General features: G+C 33.0%; 1 protein-coding gene across 1 annotated transcript in view; it reads right to left on the bottom strand.

Annotated features, from left to right (window-relative positions):
- Window positions 1–23,417, bottom strand: part of Scfd1 (sec1 family domain containing 1) — a 94,695-nt gene that overhangs the window by 49,184 nt on the left and 22,094 nt on the right. The window contains exons 8-14 of the mRNA XM_027929687.3: window positions 23,259–23,314; window positions 22,179–22,264; window positions 19,655–19,754; window positions 7,616–7,755; window positions 4,935–5,025; window positions 4,186–4,259; window positions 3,429–3,510 (exon numbers count right to left, since the gene is read on the bottom strand). Of these exons, the coding sequence (XP_027785488.1) occupies window positions 3,429–3,510; window positions 4,186–4,259; window positions 4,935–5,025; window positions 7,616–7,755; window positions 19,655–19,754; window positions 22,179–22,264; window positions 23,259–23,314 (629 nt within the window). The remainder of the gene's footprint in view (window positions 1–3,428; window positions 3,511–4,185; window positions 4,260–4,934; window positions 5,026–7,615; window positions 7,756–19,654; window positions 19,755–22,178; window positions 22,265–23,258; window positions 23,315–23,417) is intronic.

Raw genomic sequence — 23,417 nt, 5'->3', positions numbered from 1 at the left:
TTGTTTTGACAAGGATGAGGAATTTAAAATGGTCAATATTAAATGAGGAATTGTCACAGAAGAAAATATTCCAATTTCCTATACTAATATAATAGCTTCTATGTATATGATTTACTAAATACAGCTATAATTTATATGTAAATATTTAAAATTAATAGCTCTTTATCTATGATATAAAATACCTCTTTTGATATTAATTGGGTTTCTTAAAACAACACAAGTAGGAATATTGTATGCTATACATGACATTGTTTTCCCTCTATAAAGCAAATGTCCTTTATGGCAATTTCTGTAAATCAGATCCTGTTAAGAAAAGGGTATCTTTCCTGAGTTACAACAAAACAATGATTGAAAAATATCTTAATTTTTATATAAAATGACTCATTATCTTGAATGGACAATCCATTTCTAGCATAAGTTGCTCTGTCAGAGAAAGAGCAGTCCTAGAAGAAACACTTTTTTTCATAGGACCAACAGTTCTTCAAGCAGAATTGTGCAGATAAGGCATGGTGTCATATTATACCGTCTTGGACAGGTGGCCTTTTTTAACACAAACTGATTCTGAAAAACTCACCTAAGATCATTAGTGTAAAATGGTAAATAATCACAAACAATTTCCTAAGTAAACTGTACTTTATAGAACACTGTACTTGCCTAGACAATTAGAGTACAAGTCTTCTGCTTCTATGTTTATTTCCAGAACTTACCACTCCTCAGTCCATTCTCCATTTAAAACATAAATCAGATCGTCATTAACTTCCAATGACTTCCCACCATAATTACTAAGTTCCTACTTTTTTCCCTCCATTTTCTATTACTCCCTCCTCAATAAAGAACATTATTCTTATTTCTAAGTTTTCAAATATATCAAATCTGTCTTAAGGCCTTTGCATTTATTATTCCCTCTGGCTCTGAGATCTTCACTAACTGGCTCTATTTCATGATTCAAGACTCAACTCAAATATCACATCATCAAAGGTGATATCCTAATTACTTAATTCCAGAAAGGTAGGTCTCTCACAGTCATTCTCTATTGCCTCATATCACTCTTTTTGTTATTCTTATACCACCTAAAAACAGAATTTATGCTGCTTTCTACTTTGTTTATTCTGCTTATTGTCACTATAACATAAGCTTCAAGAGAAGAGAATGTTTTGTACTACTATTTGTCTTTAGGGCCCAAGACAATACACATGGTCAACAAATATGACTGAGTAAGTATACTACTTTAACCAAAATTTTCTGAAACCATAGGCTTTTATCCCTGCGCTATTTTGAAGAGTATGTTCATATATATTTGTGGAAGAATAATGTTTGTAAGGTTTCATGAATAAGATTAAACTGTACTTTTCATAGCAATTAGTCACTTTGGGACATGCAACTTTATTTGGTATCAGGAGCTAAGTCTGGCATTTTCCCTATTTTATAGCTGGGAGAACTGAAGTCAGAAAGTAAAATATAAGAATTAATAAACTGGGTTGGGGTTGTAGCTTAGTGGTAGAGTGCATGTCTTGCACATGTGAGGCCCTGGGTTTGATCCTCAGCACCACATAAAAATAAATAAAATTAAAGATATTGTGTCCATATACAACTAAAAAAATATTTTAAAAAAGAATTAATAAATTTTTGATAATGGAAAAACAAAACAAAAACCCCATTAAATCAAAGAAAATCTAGAGAACAGCTTAAGTATCAAATTGCTCACAGGACCATTAACAACTTCCTAAAATTTGTTAATTGTCTATTTGCACCCAGTACTTAGCACAGTGCCTGGCACACAGGAAATACTCAAAAATATTTGTTAAATGGATCATAGGGCCCTAATTATATAATCATAGTAAAATAGATGTAAACTAGACCCTATTTCTATTTTTTTAGGGCAGCAAAGTTTTACTTTCTGCATTAGATTCAGTCTTCCTATATAGCCTTGTAAGCAAAACGTTTTTCTCCTATAGAAGAAAATTCTCAATAAGAGTTGTTTTATTTTATCTGGTTTTATATAGCATGTTCTCTTTCTAATAGACAATGATCTCAAGTAAACATATTGGAACAGCTTTTTGCCATTTTACAGAAGTATTACATATGGAACTGAAAACATTAGCACAATTATATACTATTCAGACTACACAATTTTATTTCTATTCCTGTATGTACATGAAAAATATCAAGCATCAATATCAAGATATGGAGCAAAAGCTGGGTGTGGTGGTGCATGCTTATAATCCCAGCAGCTCGGGAGGCTGAGGTAGGAAGCTTGCGAGTTCAAAGTTATCCTCAGCAATGGTAAGGTATTAAAATTAAAAAACTCAGTGAGACCCTGTCTCTAATAAAATACAAAAAAGGGCTGGGGATATGGGTAAGTGGTTGAGTGCCCCTGAGTTCAATCCCTGATGCCCTTTCCCCTGCAAAAAAAAGATGTGGAGCAAAGAAAATATTAGGCTGTCAGCTTAATAGAAATTATTCAGGTTTAAAAATCTATGCTGCACAATGTTCATTATCTATCTATATGAATTCCTTTCCAATGTTCTATGAGTTTTAAAGTCATTAAAAAAATAAAACATTTAAATCCTGCATAAATCAAGATAGTATCAACTTTGATAGGTCCAATTATATTCATCTTTTTAAGCAGTTTCAAATAAATCATATTAAAGAAATGTTGAAGTTAGTATAGTAATAACCAAGTCTTAGCACAATTTGCCATTGAAATTCAGCTCCATGTCTAGAGAAAAAAGTGACAGTAGAATACTAATGGACTTATTAAGTAAGCTGACAAGTGGTAATCATGAATAAGGTAATGAGAAAAAGATCTATGATAACAATGTTTCGAAGCTCCAATTTATTTGTTTTAAAATAAATCACCTCTAATGAGAGAAAATAAGAAGCTTTAATGTTAAAAGATTCATCTAAAATCCCAACTCATATAAAATGATATGTATTTTATTTTATTAAATTTTTTTGTAGTTGTAGATGGACAGTAATTTGTTTATTTTTATATGGTGCTGAGGATTGAACTTAGTACCTCACATATGCAAGGCAAGTGCTCTGCCACTGAGCCACAGCCCCAGTCCCTGATATGTATTTTAGATAGTACTACAGCAAAAAGGATTTCTAAATCTTCATTACTATTAATTATTAATGGAGTAAGATATTCAGAGACAGTATTAAGGAAGTGCAACATAACAGAAATATCACAGATCCTAATTTCTATTTATTAAAATGATTTTCTTGGGCATATCATTTATTTTTCTGGGTTCTTAAGTTTCCTTATTTACAAACAAAACAAAACAAAATACTGCTACCTTCTAGAATTATACTTCATAGTGTTACTGTGAGGGATAAATGAGGATGAATATGAAAGCATCTTACAAAGTATAATTATAAACTTTATGCAAATACAAGTCATATTGTGAGGGGAAAGTTAAATTTACCTTTATATGTTCTAAAACAGCAGTAGCAACATTTGTATGAAGATCAATAAGTCTTTTTTTTTCAAGGAGTTCTGGCAGAGAACTATAAGTACCAAAAAATGGAAAATTAACGATAAAATTTTCTAAGAAAATGATATAGTCTCTAATAAAACCCATGCCTGTTTTTTCCTCGAAGGAAAATCAGAACACTGAAATAGTGACAAAATGACAAATTAAATTATCAACTGAATTTAATCTCCAGGCTAGAACACATACAGAATGTATTACTTTAATACAGCTGAAATGCCTCTCATTTAAAAATAATCTAGGTCCCAAATATCATTATTTCTACCATTTCACTCTCTGCTTCTAAAGTTTTGACTAAAATTAATGGAAACACACTTTTACCTATATTTCTAAAACATAAAATCCTCTTCCTCTTGCCGGCATTTAAAGTAATAAAAATTCCTTAACCTTCAATTAAGAAAACTGGCTACAACAGTAAAATTAACAACAATTTGCCCTACTTTCTCGTTAATACTGTTTTCTTAGTAAAATTATCCCCATCTCATATTTCTAATTGGTGAAAGAAGCAAATGTTTTGCTCTAAGTTGGAACTGAAATCAGCTTAAACATGTTAAAAGCATAATTTAGTTCTTTTAGCTTATAGGTGTATTTGCTTTTACATACTATTTCCTGTTATTAAAAATATTAATCATTTATAACCTCCCAAATAAATTTAATAACAGAAAGACACTGAAGAGGATATACTGCATACCTAACCGCTGATGTTAGCTTAGCAGTATTGTCAGAAAGCATACTTATGGCTCCTTCATCTTCCCCTTCTAGTCCCTGGGAAGGGAAAAAAAAAAAAGTTTTAGTAAAACTATTCAAAATCTCCAGGCTCAAGCATAAAAATCAACACATTCCTAAGATTACTGACAAACAATAAAATTTAGGTTACCTAGGATAACTATTCTTCTCTTCTAGGATAACACAGAAACACATGTGTTTCTGACAGTCACAGAAAATTTCTAGTCACCACCAGTTTAATAAATGGTTGACTAAGTAAATTTATAGTCAGCAAGGAAGCATGTCCAGAGAAGTAAATTATGGATCAGCAAGAAAGCAAGTCTATAGAGACTTGCCAGCAATCACACAGTACACACAGTATAAAGAGTGTAGCTGAAATTTGAAGCTGGATTGAAGTATGGTAGATTGAGGAATACTGAAAGATATGTCTCTAAAGTCACATTATATATTTTTTTCATATCATAACTTCATATTATTCTTTAAACAACTAGCACTCTACCAACTGAGCTATATCCCCAGCTCCTTTTTAAACAAATTTTGATCTCAATATTAGGTTTCTTTTGAAAAAGACTGCTTAAATAAATTGAAAATAATTTCCTGTTATTAAAGCAATAAATTGCCTTGAATTTTAGAGAAAAAAAAAAGCAAACCTCTCTATCCTTTTAGATGCCCTTCCTCTTCCCTATAATACTTAGAAAGCAAAGAAGATCTTACCATAATGCTTTTAAGACGTTTGACCTCATCTTCTTGTGCTCTATAATATTCTAGTTCTTGCTGAACGGATTCTGCAACTTCTGGGAATGGACTAAAACAATATGCACAAGAGAAACTATGACACTGAAAGAATGATTTTTGTGTGGATTCTGAAATATATACAATGAATATTTATTATTATTTTAAATGGATTCATATGTATTTGAATATATTTTATATATAACATGGGCAGAGAATGTTCAACACAAATAAAACTATATATGTAATCTTTATGATAAATGGGGCACTTAGGTGCATAACCTATAATCTCAGGGACTTGAGAGACTGAGCAGGATGATAGAAAATTTAGAGGTCAGCCTGGGAGACTTAGAAACAAACCCTGCCTTAGAATAAAGAAAAACACAAAACAAAGAAGGGCTGGGGAATGTAAGTAGTTCAGTGGTATAACACCACCGTAGAAAACCTTGTACTATAAAATGTATATCATAATACTTATAAATCTAAACAAATATAAAATTTACTTCTATTCTTTTCAATAGTGAGATTGCATTTTCCCTTCACCTATACACTATTAGAACAAAAATAAACGCCTTTGTAACTCAGTACTTTTAATATCCTTATTGGTAAAAAATAGTACTTGAATTATAGTTTTGATGGACCTAAAGCCTGTTATTGTCCTCCAGGGAAGTGCTGTTCAGCAATAATTTACATAGACTTCAAAACATATGTTGAGGATAAAATGATTCTTCAAATGAGTATTTTTCATCTATAGCTTTAAGGAAGGCAAGAGCCTTTTCTCCTTTAAGAAAAGGTTATATCTTATTAGCAATGAAATAAAAACCTTGCCTCCCTTCCTTAACCCTGACAACTGAAATATCTCACTAATGATCAGCACATTTCGTCCAATGGAGACTGGCAGAAAAGATGAGTCTGGAAAAGATTCAGAACATAGTCCAATTTTACCTGACAACCATAGGCACTTACCCAGCTCCAGTGGTCTTTGTTGGCAAAAAACAGCATTAAGGCCTTAGCCCTCTAGTGTAGAGTCAGAAGTTTTTGATCTAATTATAATGAAAACTACTTTTAGGAAAGCTCTTACCCTTTCTCATTTGTAAAACGTACTGGGTGAAATCCATGATCCTCAAAATCTCTCATATTTTCAGATCTCAGAGATAATGAAGAATAGTAACTGCTTACATTTATTGAGTGCTTACTGTGTATCAAATGCTATGTCAAGTACTTATCTCTGTTATTTTATTTAATCATAACCAGTTTGTTGGGTGGTTATCATTAATAGTTAAGACGAGGCACTTTGGGATCTGTCAGAACTGAGTTCTACCCTAGACTTTACCACTTTCTTTATATTCATTATCTCAATCTTCTTAAAAATCTTCTGAGATATTGGAGCAAAAGGTAGAATTATCATCTTTCTATTTTACTGATAAGAAAATGAAGCTCAGAGAGGTTAAGTCATATATTTAACTCTATGCCATCTCCCAGTGTCTTTGTGTTCACATTTTTATTGCAGTACAATTTTCAGGGCAAAAGGGCTATTGTTACTTGAAAACAAAGTTCCTACTATTCAAATCATCTTTTAATTTGTTCCTAAACATATCATGTAAAAAATACTCAAAATCTCCCTATTTGAATTAAGGGATCTTTTCTCTTAAGCTCTTCTCTATTAGGAAATGTCAACTTCAAAATATTTTGTATCCTCCACAAAAAAATGCCTCTCTAATGAAATGCAATGTTTTGTATTTTAGCATTCTTGAAGGAATATAAACTATGAAATTTCAAAGGAAAGAAATTATTTAAAGTAAAACACCTAAAACTACCATAGCCAGAAAGACAATTTCTTTTCTCTGAAGATTTCTATTATAGCAATATGATTTTCCAGTTGTGTTTTTTTTTGTTTTTTGGATACTAGGAATTGAACCTAGGGGTGCTTAACCTCTGAGCCACATCCCCAGGCTTTCTTTTTTTTAGGTTTTAATTTTAATTTTTTTTTTTGGTACTGGGGATTAAACTCATGGGCACTTGACCACTGAGCCACATCCTCAGCCCTATTTTGTATTTTATTTAGAGACAGGGTCTTGATTAGGTGCTTAGTGTCTTGCTTTTGAGGCTGGCTTTGAACTCATGATCTTCCTGCCTCAGCCTCCCAATCTGCTGGGATTACAGGTGTGTGCCACCACACCAAACTTGTAGTTGTTTTTTACAAAGCTGTAAATATTTAAACACACACACACACACACACACACAGCCACTGCATGTTGAACCACATCTATATCTCTTCAAATGTAAATATAAAACAAGGCCCAAAAGAATAGCTATATTGAGGCTGTAGATAGATCTATATTTACATAGATAAATTAAAAACTAAAAATAATAAATAATATATTTACATAACTGTTGACAAATAGCATTCTTCTATTAATCTGAGGAATGTTCAAAATTATATGGGATAAGCTTAGTGAAAAGAGAAGTAGTCCCTACAAAACAACAGCTAACAAAAAACAGGAATGGGGAAAAATCAAGGATATTAATTATAGCTTCTGCTCATTACGTGAATGAACCACTATGACCCTTTGGATATTTTTCTCAAATTCAACTGGCTAGATGACATCTTAATTTCTCTTTAAGTGGTAAATCTTTTACTTATTGATATTTCTCTTATTTACCTTCCTTTATGTTTCTGCCAAAATTTATCAACTGGAGTTAAATCATAAGATTTCTTGTTTTTTCTCTTTGGTCTAGCACCAGCTGGAGAGTTTTCCACTCCTGTAGATTCTTCCAAATTCACTCTGTTTAAGTGGAAATCCTAGGGAAAAGTAATACAGTTTTAAATAACTATTTTCTGAGTTTAATAGCCATAACATTTCCCACAACAAGGAAAATAAAACATAGATTTTTGCTGCCCTTGCTAATATTTACAAGGATAAAATACAGATCTAAAATTTAAAAGACATCCTTCCAAACTTTTGTTATATTCAAATGCACTTTTCATTACGAATTTTAATGGAAGTAGTAGATGCATGTGATTAAAATTTCAAATATAAAGAGAAAAATCATGTTAAGGTCTATGTATCCTTCTAAAAATATTTATGCATTTGGATAGCTCTTAGGTTTACTTTAAAATGGGATTATAACATACATATATAATTTGCCCCTTTTTTCCCATTTAATATATTTTAGAGCTCTGTAGGTATAGCTATTTTAGCTTTACCATGGCTACACAAATTAGTCCAATGATTGGCTCTATCAATTTACTTGAACAGGCCTCTTGATGCTTGGTTGTTTCCAGTAAAAAACCTTCTTAATAATAATTTTAAAACTCTTGTAGAATCTTAGTATTCTGATGTTTCTTGACTGATTAAATTTAAAAATTAAGGTAGAATCTATAATAATAATAATAAAATAATAGCATTCCGGGCTGGGATTGTGGCTTAGCAGTAGCAGTAGAGCACTCGCCTAGCATATGCAAGGCCCTGGGTTCGATCCTCAGCACCACATAAAAATAAATAAATAAATAAGGTATTATGTCCAATTCAACTAAAAAAATATAAATATTAAAATAATAATAATAATAGCATTCCCTTTCACATATATTCTAACAGCCAGTCAGACCAGTAGTTGTTAAGGTTTTCTGCTTGGGACTAATTTCACTTAATGTGTGGCTTGATTTTTCCCCCCTTTCTCAAAAAACAAACATAAAATAGACAAAAATAAAAGTAATTATATTCTTTATTCCTTCATCCCCTTCTTCATTCCCTTCCTGCAGTATTTTATGGGTCAACTCTGTTCAAGAATGTGAGTTAATGAGATAAAACATGGCTATAAACAAGTGAGTAAAAGAATAATATGCAATAAAGAAACTATGTGGAGAAATGTGATATAATTATCTTAGTTCTAAGGTATTATATATATTAATGATTATTCTAAGTCTTGGCAACTTAAATATATTGAACACAATTTAATCTCCTCTAATAAAATAAGGTTCAATACTGACTCTAGATACTTTTGAGTATACTCTGAAAGTTTCTCAAATCTTTTACAACAGCTTATTTCCTCTAAGCTTTCCCCTTTGACATAAAAAAGAATGAAATATGTAGATGTCTAACTGCCACAGTGAAGTAACACATCTATTTTCTATCAAATAAATTATAAGAACAATGAGGCAGCCTTTGCATATATGTGTGAAATCCATTAAAGAGAAAAATCTCTAAAGATTAGGTACCTTTTATGTGCAAGGCACTATTCTCAGCACTTTGTATAAGTTATCTGATCCTCACAATAACCCTCAGAAAGAATAAAATTTCCATTTCAAAAATGAAAAAAAAAAAAAAAAAAACCCTAAAGCACAGAGGAAGAAATTTATTTCCCAGGTTATGCAGAAATATGTGGGAAAAACAAGATTAAAACCTAGGTAGAGTGATTTTAGAGGGCTGCTTTATTAGAAATCCTTGCAGGGTAGAATCTGGGTAGCCTTAGGTGGTATAAATTGGCTTTTAAAGACTATAGAGAGTTGCAAAAAATGGCTGGGATGACAAAAAAAGAGTATATCATGTTATATTTCAACCTGTTATTATTGTCTTTCCTATAGATTTTTCATGTTATCACAGGTCAAGAACATCAGTGATCTTTTAAAATTCCTCTCAGTTTCCTATCCCTCTGTCCAATTTTTAATTTGCCCAGCAAATTAACCAATACAGGAAGAAAGTAAAAATAGCACAACTGTGGGAAAACACTTTAAACAATATGAAAAATAAATAGATATTATAGTACATCTACAAAGAAGCCCAGCTTTTAAAAAAATATGTAAGGAAACAAAAGATACAAAAGGGAAACATCTTTAAACGGTTAAGCTATACTAAGAATTTCTAGTAGGAAATTGAAGTACAATTTCCATGGTGATGACACAGTTCATTCAACATAGAAGTAACTAGTTAATAAAATTATTGCTCTAAAAATAGGAGAGCATATTATTACATAAGTATTGACCGAATACTTAAAACACAAAATAATGAAGAAATAAAAGATGTTAAGAGTTCTAAGAAATAACATAATAGCAAGAACATTTCCACTGTTTGCATAATAGCAAGGCAAAAAAGGAAAAGTAATTTCCAATTTCAAAATTGGGAAACTAGTACATCCTGTGCTGTACTCAATCACGTTAACACAACTGAACATTTATGCACAAATAAGATAGCAGAATTGGTTGGAATGGAAGAATCTAATCTGTTCCTTCTGATAGCAACATCTTCCCGACTTAAAAGACTGAACAATATTGCCTAAAATCCTAGATAAAAATAAATTCCATCAGAGCTAGGTATGGTGGCAAATGCCTGTAATCCCAGCAGCTTGGTAGGCTGAAGTTTAAGAGAATCGCAAGGTCAACGCCAGCCTCAACAATTTAGTGAGGCCCTAAGCAACTCAGTGAGATCCTGTCTTTAAATAAAATATAAAAAAGGGTTGGGGATATGGCTCAGTGCCCTTAGGTTCAATGCCTGATATATATTTAAAAAAAAAAAAAAAAAAGAGGAAAAAAATCCCACCAGGAAATGCTAAAAATATCTAGAAGTCTTTAACAGTCTTGTTTCTTTTCACGAGTTAAAGCAGATATAGGTAGAGCAACAGATGGCTAATGTTTGGATACCAGAGGTGACACCTATTAATGCAGAGCTGAGATTTATTACACATGTGAAAAAATGCAAAGTAAAATACAAATTTTTATTTTGGCAAGAATTTACTACCCCTTAAACTCCAAAAACTATTATAGCCATGAATAAATAGCTAAGTAATTCAACAGATGCAGTTTGGAGCCATAAATCAAATATCAGCGATTAACATTTTTAACATTCAGGTGACATCAGCACGTATCAAGGAGACCCTTTAACTTGAACTATCAAAATAAGCAATGAGAGAAAAATAAAACACAGTTCAGGGGAAAACATAAAACCAGGAAAGGAAACCACAAAGCAGCTGTACCATCTCCTAAGGCTCTGGCTCCTAACTTACTCTAGGCAAGGAAATGCATCTTCAATCATTTGAAGATGAGTACTTATGTTATCTTGTCCCTGCACATTAACCTCAGGAGAACTCCAAAAAGGAATGTGACTTTCTGGAGAAAATTTTTGCCTTAAGAGTCAGTTTGGAGACTAGGGATAACATCAGTATGAGAAGAGATGATAAAGAAAAAGTGTGATGACTTATGTACATTTTCTCCAGAAGAGGTAAATACTTTCCCTTCTAAATCAGTTATTTCCTTCAGACTTGAGATATGAGAGCTAAACAGAAACTAGGAGTTTCATTGCCTCTTGTCAAAGGCAATTAAAAAACAAGACATGATTCAATAGATTAATACATCAGGGTTTCAATCTAAAGGCACTGCATGTTAACTATTTTAAATGTTTTCTTTTGTGTGTGTGTGTATGCACACGTGCATGTGAGAAGGAGAGACAGAGAGACAGAAATTAAAGCATTATGTGAAAAATTAATGTTTCAAAGCTCTTCCCTAAAGCTAATAACCATGAAGGGAAATTTTAGTTCCTAAGCAAAAAGTAATCTAAATTTATTTCTACTGTCCCTGAATGCTTCAGAACCAGTTCTGGGTCAATAGTAGTGATTATGCCTTAAAAAACCTAATTTAGAGGAAGTTCTTAGAAACTGAAATTCTATTTCTTACTGAGAAAGCAATTAGATACAACTATTAAGCAATCTCCTACTTCAGTGAGCATGGATAACTACTGCGCTCAATGAGAAGAGTCCAGAAGCTTTGAGAACCAAAGTTACACATTATTCGCCATCTATCACTCCACAACAGATACATTCATTTTAAATACAGTGGGCTTCCAGCTAAAATTGTATAAATCTGTAATTCTACTAACACTGTTCTCGAGAGACTGAAGAAACAACATTCTTGATGACGAGGCATGAGCTTTAAATTGTATAGTTTCTGATTTACATAACAGTTATGTTTTCTTTGGCTCATACAAATCAGTCTGTCAAATAAAACTCAAGTAAAACAAGATTAAAATATACTCATTAAGATAAAACAGGATGAGTTCTACACTGATGCTTTTAAACTGTGTACAAGAATCAATGGTCATTACTGTATTTTTATAACTTTACTATAATAAAGTTATAACAAAATGGGTTCTTTCCTAAAGAATGGGAAAGGGGCTGGGATTGTGGCTCAGCAGTAGAGTGCTCGCCTAGCATGCACAGGGGCCCTGGGTTCAATCTTCAGCACCACATAAAAATAAATGAATGGAATAAAGGTATTGTGTCCAACTACAACTAAAAAAATAAATATTAAAAAAAAAAAAAAGAATGGGAAAGACCATAAAGTACTATTTTTCTCACCACTGAAAACGCCTAAAGCAAAGACATTCCAGTAGAGATTAACAATCCTAGTAATCCAGATTGTTATTTAAACCCTATTTGCCATTTAAAGGAACCAGGGCTTTTGGGGAAATGGCCGAGTCCAAGTCTGCAGAGAAAATGAAAGTGATGAGTCAGAAAATTTTTAACACCTGAACAAGTAAGCAAACAAAGACTAAAGGGCCATGCCAAGAGGACACTGAGGCCAGGATGAGCCAAAGATGAGACAATTTATATATCAAAATGAATGACTACAATAGTTAGATATATATTTCAGATATAAAAATTCCCTAGTTCATAAAATAATATTAAAAAAAAATCAATCACCTTACTGACTGCTTTTAAAGACTGTTAGGGTATTAACTCCTTCTAAAAGTTAACAAATAACAAATCAAGCATTCTTTCTGTAATCCCAGCAACTTGGGAGGCTGAAGAATGAAGATCTCAAGTTCCAAGCCAGTCGAAGCAACTTAGTAAGACCCTGTCTCAAAACAGAAAAATAAAAAGGGCTGAGAGCTGAGCGCAATAGTGCACAGAATCCCAGTGGCTGGGGGGTGGGGTGGGGCTGAGGCAGGAGGATCTTGAGTTCAAAGTGAGCCTCAGCAAAAGTAAGGTGCTAAGCAACTCTGTGAGATCCTGTCTCTAAATAAAATATAAAATAGGGCTGGGGATGTGGTTCACTGATTGAGTGCCTCTGAGTTCAATCCCTGGTAATACTAACCCCTCAACAAAAAAAAGGGCAGAAATGTGGCTCAGCAGATAAGCACCTGGGGGTTTAATCCCCAGTATCAATAAGTAAGAAAGTAAGTAAATAGTACATACTTTTCTCACTTAGATAAAAATTTAATCCAAGCTATATGGAGATATAATGAAATGATCCCATTTAAAAAAATAAATGCAATCAAAGATACCTTCTGGCCTTTTACCCAGCCTACATCCCTTCTGTATAAACTGCCTATCCACAAATACTTTTAGGTAAATATTTAAAACTAGGCTACCCTACACCCTGGGAACAAATCTTTACTCCTCACACTTCAGATAGAGCCCTAATATCCAGAGTATACAAAGAACTCAAAAAATTAGACAATAAGAGAACAAACAACCCAATCAACAAATGGGCCAAGGACCTGAACAGACACTTCTCAGAGGAGGACATACAGTCAATCAACAAGTACATGAAAAAATGCTCACCATCTCTAGCTGTCAGAGAAATGCAAATCAAAACCACCCTAAGATACCATCTCACTCCAGTAAGATTGGCAGCCATTAGGAAGTCAAACAACAACAAGTGCTGGTGAGGATGTGGGGAAAAGGGTACACTTGTACATTGCTGGTGGGATTGCAAATTGGTGCAGCCAATTTGGAAAGCAGTATGGAGATTTCTTGGAAAGCTGGGAATGGAGCCACCATTTGACCCAGCTATTCCCCTTCTCGGTCTATTCCCTAAAGACCTAAAAAGAGCATGCTTCAGGGACACTGCTACATCGATGTTCATAGCAGCACAATTCACAATAGCAAGACTGTGGAACCAACCTAGATGCCCTTCAATAGACGAATGGATAAAAAAAAGTGGCATTTATACACAATGGAGTATTACTCTGCATTAAAAAATGACAAAATCATAGAATTTGCAGGGAAATGGATGGCATTAGAGCAGATTATGCTAAGTGAAGCTAGCCAATCCCTAAAAAACAAATGCCAAATGTCTTCTTTGATATAAGGAGAGTAACTGGGAACAGAGTAGGGATGAAGAGCATGAGAAGAAGATTAACATTAAACAGGGATGAGAGGTGGGAGGGAAAGGGAGAGAGAAGGGAAATTGCATGGAAATGGAAGGAGACCCTCAGGGTTATACAGTGGAGGGGGTAGAGAGAGAGGAGGGGAGGGGAGGGGAGAGGTGGGGAGGGGGGATGGTGGAGGATGGGAAAGGCAGCGGAGCACAACAGACACTAGTATGGCAATATGTAAATCAATGGATATGTAACTGATGTGATTCTGCAATCTGTGTATGGGGTGAAGGTGGGAGTTCATAACCCACTTGAATCAAAGTGTGGAATATGATATGTCAAGAAATTTGTAATGTTTTGAACAACCAACAATAAAAAATTAAAAAAAAAATAAAATAAAACTAGGCTACCACAGTAGCTGCCCATGAGGTTTTATAGTAATAAAGATTAGTAGATCAAAAGAACATCAACCATGGACCCAAAGCATCAACCTATACTATGGCATTGCAATTACACATCTTTTTTTTTTTTAATTTTTTTAAATTTTTTATTGTTGGTTGTTCAAAACATTACATAGTTCTTGATATATCATATTTCACACTTTGATTCAAGTGGGTTATGAACTCCCGTTTTTACCCCATATACAGATTGCAGAATCATATCAGTTACACATCCATTGATTTACATGTTGCCATACTAGTGTCTGTTGTATTCTGCTGCCTTTCCTATCCTCTACTATCCCCCCTCCCCTCCCCTCCCCTCTTCTCTCTCTACCCCCTCTACTGTCATTCATTTCTCCCCCTTGTATTATTTTTCCCTTTCCCCTCACTTCCTCTTGTATGTAATTTTGTATAACCCTGAGGGTCTCCTTCCATTTCCATGCAATTTCCCTTCTCTCTCCCTTTCCCTCCCACCTCTCATCCCTGTTTAATGTTAATCTTCTTCTCATGCTCTTCATCCCTACTCTGTTCCCAGTTACTCTCCTTATATCAAAGAAGACATTTGGCATTTGTTTTTTAGGGATTGGCTAGCTTCACTTAGCATAATCTGCTCTAGTGCCACCCATTTCCCTGCAAATTCTATGATTTTGTCATTTTTTAATGCAGAGTAATACTCCATTGTGTATAAATGCCACATTTTTTTTATCCATTCGTCTATTGAGGGGCATCTAGGTTGGTTCCACAGTCTTGCTATTGTGAATTGTGCTGCTATGAACATCGATGTAGCAGTGTCCCTGTAGCATGCTCTTTTTAGGTCTTTAGGGAATAGAATAGAATAGATGTGCAATTACACATCTTTAAGAGAATGGGTGTTGATTTTCTGATAATCTTTTAAAAATAAATATTTATTTGGAAACAAATTCCTGTTGTACTGAGTGGCAAAAATATATATTTTATTAAACTACCTATATATTTTAGTATAAATTCTGATTTAATGTTTCAAATAGCAAGAGTCAGCAGAAGACAAAAAGATATAAAAAGAAACTGCAAGCTTTGAAAAGACAAAGATACTAAGATGAAATATCCACCCCTCTGACTGAGGGTAATTAGCACTCTTTGCAGTTAACAATCAAATCCACCCCTCCCACAACCAAGATATAGTAAAAAAGAAATCACTATTTTCTAATTGTTAATTTTACTTTTTATGTCCTGTTAAGGAAAGGGGCATTACAGAGCTTTTCATCAGAAGGGTGTACTTCCTATTTTAAGTGAAAACAATCATCTTTCTTTGATTATTCTCATTGGTACACAGAGGAAAGATGTCTAAATTTTCGCTGTTGATTTCGGGCTCTAATATATAAATAATTATCAATGGTCCAGATTTCTATACAAAGATATACTTTTTTTAAAGATCTTTATTTTTTAGTCGTAGTCGAATACAATATAATTAATTAATTAATTAATTTTTATGTGGTGCTGAGGATCGAACCCAGGGCCTCTCCTGTGCTAGGTGAGCGCTCTACCGCTGAGCCACAACCCCAACCCCTCTAGACAAAGATATTTGATAAATAAAGCAAACTGCAACATTTAAGTTAACATTTTCTATCTAGAACTTCTACTCTATCTTGTGGAGGCAAAGGGTATAATTATTAGGAATTTTAAGAGCACTGAAGAAACTTTAAAAAGTAGTGGTTTTTAAACAACATGGTTATTGTTCACATATAGAAAATGCTTTAAAATTAATGAAAAGAATTAGGTCACTGTAAGTTGTGCATTTATTATAACCAAACTCTTCAAAGACTGACAACTTTTTACTATGTGAAGATTAAAACAAAAACAACCCTTGTTGTCTTCTTTCATCATTTTTTATTTATAGAAAAAATTTTGATTTTAAAGACTAGGAAATAAAAATTAGTGTATCAGCCAATTTAAAATCTCTTAATACTCCTCATTATTCTCATTTCATTCTGGAACAGTGAAACCTCATCAAGGACCTGAATTAGTTAGCAGTGTTCTGTATTGGGAATCTCTGCCCTAAGTTACGTATCTCAGTTTTCTCTTCTGACAGAAGACTCAGCATATTTCTTTACACTGAAATTATTTGTACCTGTGCCTCATCTCCTGTACTCACAGCATCTTATGTTTTAACTTCCTCCATGAAGGAAGTCAAGAAGGTGTCAGGAACCTTTCAAGTTCAGGAATTTGAAATGATTCCTAAATATCTCAGTGATCTGGATAATTTCTATTTCACAACCATCAAGAGTGAAGAGGTGACCTCTAATCTGTACACTCTCACTAAGACCCTCACCTCTTGCTCCTACTCAATAGTCACAGCTCCACAAACCAGTATGGTTGGAGACAATTAAAACTTTCTCACTAAGCCTATTAACTCCTTAGCCCCTGACATCCTCATATCTCATCTCCCATTCTCACCCAACTCTTGAAATTCTTTTGTTATAACTTCTGAAACTCACACTCAGTCACCAACAAAACCTCCCATTTTGAACACCCCCTGCCAACTTACGTACCTTTTTTGCTCTAAGTGAATACCAAATAGCTAGTTAGCCCTTTTAGACTTTTGAGAAGATACTTTTCTGTTGTTTGTTTTTAAACCTCTTACACAGCTCATATCACTGGTCTTAGAACTGGATTAGATATTTTCCTTGCTACTCCAATATCCTTTACTTACTCTCTTCTCTAAAACAATTCTAGTTTTGAAACTCTGATTATCAGCCTGTAATAGTGGTTCTCAATCAGGGACAAAATTGTTCCTTCTAGGACCCCCCATCCCCAGGAATGTTTAGCAATGTGTGAAGACACTTTGGTTCACAACTTAGGGAATGCTATTGGCGCTATTATAGAGGATTGAGGCCAGGGTTGATGTTAAACATTCTACAATGTATGGGATAGCCCCCACAACAAAGAATGATCAGGTCCAAAACCAAGGTTGAGAAATCCTGGTCTACATTACTCACCACTGCCACCTGCAGTACATTCGCATCTCCTGCATCATTAACTTTTTAAAAAAATTGTAAATCATTTTTTATTGGCTCTTTTTAGTTGTACATAATATTAGGATTCATTTTGACGTAATTATAAAAGCATGGGATATAATTTGCTTTAATTCAGTTCCTCTTTGATTATTCTCATTGGTACACAAATGTCTTTCAGTTAAAAACCTTTTCTAAACTCAAATTACCCATCCAGCAATCACTGCCTTTCTCAGCTGTCCTATACAGGGGAAAAAAAAAAAAATCTTTAAAGGTTTTAAAATGTTTCTCCTTCCAATCTCTTTTTAAGTCACTTTGGTCATTGTTTTGCTCTGCACTGTGGGATACCCAAGTCACCAAAAGACCCTAACACTGCTGCATGCAATGGTGACTTCTTAGCCATCAGATCTTATACCCCCTTCCATTTCTTTTCCATCCAATAAACATTTTTCCATTTGCAAAGGTCAAATTTGAAGTCAACTTTAAGGTCTTTCTCTTAGATTTCACATTCAACTCACTGACAATTCTATACTTTATAGTCATCAGATAATCATATCCTTACCATCTCCATCCTGCTGAAAGCCACCATCATTTCTTTCTTAAATAATTCCAATAGCCTCCATCTTAAAATATATATAGATGTCACTTTTACTCAAAATGGTAGCTGCTCCTATTCTCTGTCAAATTAAAAGTCAACATCTTTAAGATGTCTTGTGTTATACAGTCTCCTGTGTCCTATTTAACCTTATTTCTTACTTTAGTGCAGCTACCTACCTGCCTTCCCATCTTTCAAACGTATCTGGAGCCCTTCTGCCTAGATTGTTCTTTTCCTAAATAGCTGTATAATCATATAGCCCTTACCTCCTTTAGATCTTTTTTCAAATATCATTTCCTCAGAGAGATCTTCCCTATTTAAAAATTTCAATCCTATTCACCATCATCTACTTTATTCTCCTCCACAGCTCTTTCCACCTTCTGAAATGTTTATTTTACTTCTTATCTCTTACTAGAATGTAAGCTCCAGAAAGAGGAATACTTGTGTCTTTGTTATTGCTGTCATCAGGATCTAAAATGTCTGTTAAAGAGTAGGCACTCAATTACTGAATTGAGTTAAACTGAATCAGTCTTACTCAACCTTTTACTTTACATACTACCACCAGCTTCTATGTCTTATTCGGGGTTTAATTTGGTAGTTCTCCTGATTCTTTCCACCCTCTCTACTGAGTTGGTGTTTCTTTGGCATTCTAGAGTCATGGCATAGGATTCTAGGACCAAGAATTATGTAGAATGGCCAATTTCTGCCAGTAATTTTAAAGCTGATTTATTGAAACAAACCCTTTAGAGCAATATCTAGATTTCAAAGAAATGAACTGTTAAGCCAAATCATCTATTACATATCTTTCATTTCCTGTTTATGTGCATTCCAGGCAATCTTTTTAAAATGATACTGTTATATACTATAATCCATAAAGGACTGGGCTAGGAGTTAGTAAACTAGAGTGCTGATACTAGAGTCAATGATTTGGGTTCAAATTCTTAAACTTCTTTTGATTTTCTATCAAATGGAGACTATTCTCATTCTATTACAGTGTCTTGAAATTATATGTGTATATATTTTCTTTCCTTCTACTGCCTTTGAAAATAGAGGCTGTGTTTTATTTATCTGTGTACATCACATGCTAAACACAATATTTAACTGATGAACATATGTATAGATAAATATAATTTTTTAATTTTAAGTATAAAATTAGATATAGGGAATTATTTCAGAAAACATATAGTATTACATATTTTAAAAGTTATTTATTTTAGCATAAAATGAGGTTTAACTGACTCCTACAGAAATGAGAGAAATTACAGTTTTTTTTCCTTAGGGAAAGCTCATCTTTTAATTTTGATAAAATTTACTGAGTATGAAAAATTAACAACTAAAAACATGGTTGTTCATTTTCCTGTATTATTTTTTCCCGTCACTGTCAACAATACCATGAATTTATCCTATAATAAAGATCATAAATTTGGAATTTTAAACTTTAATTCTTCACTATTCTCTAGCATCAACATCATTAATTTTATTTTTTCATATTTTTCAGCTTTATCCTTCACAACTTTGTTTCTGTAGCCATATCAACTCAAACATTACCACATTTCAGTAATGGGTGCTACATTTAGCCTCTTACCAGTACATCATGCACCAGTGCTTGATATGTCCAAGTATGGTGTAATGGAGTTGCCAAATCTATGTTTCTGTCAACAAGGACTAATAAAGGCCTTTGGAAGCTGTAAATATATTAAAAAAAATTATATAAATCTTGATGGCAATGTATACATCTAAAATTTTCTAATACTTTATGTAGTGTATGCCATTTTGATAAAAAACAATATGCTGATTTTGAACTCCATAATACTCTGCTTTAAAATATTTTTTGAATATATTCAGTCAATTATGGTAATGATTTGGATTACTTAGAACCTATGCATAATGTTAGACTGTATTACTCAAGGAAATTTCTTCAAGGACATAATCCGTACAAATACTTTTACAAAATAATTTTTGTAGTTAAAATAAGTTGCTGGTCTTCTCATATAAGTTTCACATTTTTCAAAAAAGGGCAAAAAGGAATAAATATTATCAGATTCAGGAAAAAAAATGAAAAAGAGCAGAATCTTATAAATTTACACAGATGTTTGACAGTTTAACAAGTTATGAATTACAACTTTTTTTTTTTTTTATAAATACAAATCCAAAATAGTGGACTCTAGAAAAGAGTCTCAAAAAACCATATCCCATTATAATATACTAAATGAAAAAAGTTAAGCCACAATGGTACTTAATTATATAAGTACTCACTTAACAGACAAGGCATACACACTTTATATTACAATTTAGATAAGGAACAGACTAAAAGCAAATAGAGGCACAAAGTCATTTGGTTACCAGATGTCTATAGAAGTTTTAGAGATACTGTTCAGAGGTGGTATTCTTATCAGAAAGAAGTACACTCCAGGTTTCAAAAGTCACTGTTATCTGAGTATATTAAGTATACACATTTCCTTTTGCAAGATAAATCTGATCATTTTACTAACTCATTACACCTTTCTGGGCATAGGTCAGTGGACTTACGCCCACTGTACTGACTGGGCAGTCACAGTGGCACCCTCATCCCCTGCTATTACTGATTACTCCAGAGATAGGTTGAAGGCAAGGGAGGATGGTATATAGCAGCGTTTCTTAACCTCAGCACTACTGACATTATGAAGGGTTTGTCTTATAGGAAGTTTAGCATTGCATGTCACTAAATTCCAGTAGCATTTACCCAGTTGTGACGACCAGACATGTTTCTGCACAAAATGTCTGTGGGGTACAAAAGGTGCCCTGATTGAGAATCACTAGCTTATGGGTAGATTCAAGTATATTTAACAACAGTCCAACAAGTTGCTGATTAAAATAAAATAAAACACATCTAACAAATTAAGAAACAAGACAAATATATTGTAGTATGAATAAATTTTTTTAAAAAAATAGTGCCTTGATGTTAGTTTCTAAGGCTTATGCCCCAGCTATATGAAAAGGCAATTATTAAGTAAGGATAATATAATGTCTACTTCTGGTTACAAAAATCAGGTGAAAATGTGATGTTTCTGCTCTGCTTAATGAGAAAATTTTTGAAGAATATTTAGGACCAGCAATTAAATCAGAGAACAATTTAAAATAATGTGGGAATAAAGATGGCCAAGCAATTGAAACACAATGTTAGAGTGAACTATGAATTATAGCAGCAGTATATAAGACTATAGAAACCATCAAAATTGAATTGAAATAAAATATATGAACATTTATCATGAAATTGTATTGCTAGTGGGCAGTCATTTCACTGGACTTCTCCTCCTCATCCCACTAGCTCATTACTTCACCAAAGTGGGAGTAAGAATTAATTTTCCAAAAATATTGTCTCTTCTTTATAAGTAATTCTCAGCATTCTGGACATAGCGGTGCATGCCTGTAATCCTAGAGATATTTGGTTACTGAAGCAAGAGCAAGTCCAAGGCTTGTCTGGGCAATGTAGCAAGCCCTAGTCCCAAAATTTAAAAGAAAAAGGGCTGAGATGTAGCTTAGTGATAGAGCATCCATGGGCCACTACCACAAAAAACAAAACAAAACAATTTTTTGTTGTTTTGAGCAGGTTTCTTTACTACATTTCAACATTCTCCATTACTACTAATAATCAAAATGTACTATAATACAACACTAATAATTAAGCAGTGACTTTAGCATTACTAACACATGCTAGAAATGTTAACAATGACAGAAATACTTTGCAAACATAAGCTATTAGTATTGCAATGTAAAAACAGAAATTTAATAATAAAAATAGAAACAAATATAAGTATTTAAAGTTTCTCACTTTTTAAATTATCATGTGGTTTAATGATAACTGAAATGGCTCTGAACTTCAAGATCATATAAAACAGAAAAATTTCTCTTAGATGATAAGATGTAATAGAAATTTCTATCAAAAGAAGATAGTTTGAATAAAAAATTCCATTTTTATAAATAAGAACTATCTGAGTCAAAACTCTGATCCTGATTAAAAAGAAACAAATTCCTACTATAAGGATAAGGGTACTCTATTATACAAGAAAAATAACAAAACTTCTACATGTTTTATTTTCAGTCCTGTAAGTATTTAACTAACATAATACCTGAATTGGCCAGCTCCAAGTGTGTCACCCGTAAAAAGACTGTTTCTGGCATCTCTTAGATTTTCTCGAAGTTTCTTATCTAGTTTCTGAAAAATCAAAATGTAAATTAACTCAAAACTCTCTTTTAACTTTTTATGTAGGGAAATTTACTTTATTCTTAAGTCTCATAACCAAGAAGTTTAGAATTTCTTTATAAAATAGCAATTCTAAAATTTAAATATTTTAGCTTAACTATTTACTATCATTATAACTTTCGTTTGAAAAATATCAATGTCTTTTTTACAGTGACTCAGGTCATTTCATGAATATGCACTTTTCACAAATTTTACTTTCGGTACAGGAAACACTTCGCAATAATGACTCACCCTCTCTTCCTAAGCATGGCTCTGTTGTTCCAAGGAAGATGTCTACACAAAGAAAATGCTCATTTGGGTTGGTGGGAATGGAAAGAATAGTGTAGGGTGCGACAGGCCCAAGAAATAAAGAATATACAGGAAATCAGCCCTCCATTAGTCAGTGATTCATTTGGGATAATACTACTTACAAAATGTTAATGTGTTTTCCTATCTTACATAACACTTGCCTTTTTCCTTTTCAGAAATTCTTTATCTTTTTTTTCCCTTAATCTTTAAAGGAAATTTGTGAAATGTTCAACTTATACCGAATATTTTACTCTGAGAATGGGTTAGCTTTAAAATGTACTTCACTATTTTAAAAATGGTCAGGTTTCATAATAAATACTGCTCAGTGAAGTTAAATATTAAATGATTTGGGAGAAAAATAAGTGTAAAATACTGCTTGGAGATACAAAGCTGAATGAGGAATTTATATTTTAGTAAAAAAAGAAATAGGCTGGAGTAGTACATTAGAGTAAATAATTTGTCACATAGAAGTACAAAAATGATTACTTTTTTATCTTTTGTGGAATCCAAATATAATAAAACAAAAGTATGTCACTGGTACTTAATATATAACCTATAATAATCAAATGCTTAATATTAACAAAACCACATGAGGTACTTATGGGGAAACAATCCACACAGTATTATTTATATTCAAGTACAATTTGCATAAACTCACCACAGCCACCATTTCTGCTGCTGTTCCTCTTGAACATCTGATGATAGGAACAGCACCTATTTTAACAATAAATGTTAGTGATGATCTTGGCTCACAATTAAAATGGATGTTCATAAAATACATCATCAAAACATACATAAAAAGAAAAACATTTGAAAA

Source organism: Marmota flaviventris, chromosome 2 (assembly GCF_047511675.1).
Source record: "Marmota flaviventris isolate mMarFla1 chromosome 2, mMarFla1.hap1, whole genome shotgun sequence".
In the NCBI taxonomy this organism is placed as follows: domain Eukaryota; kingdom Metazoa; phylum Chordata; class Mammalia; order Rodentia; family Sciuridae; genus Marmota; species Marmota flaviventris.
This window is presented reverse-complemented; position numbering and strand designations above follow the sequence as displayed.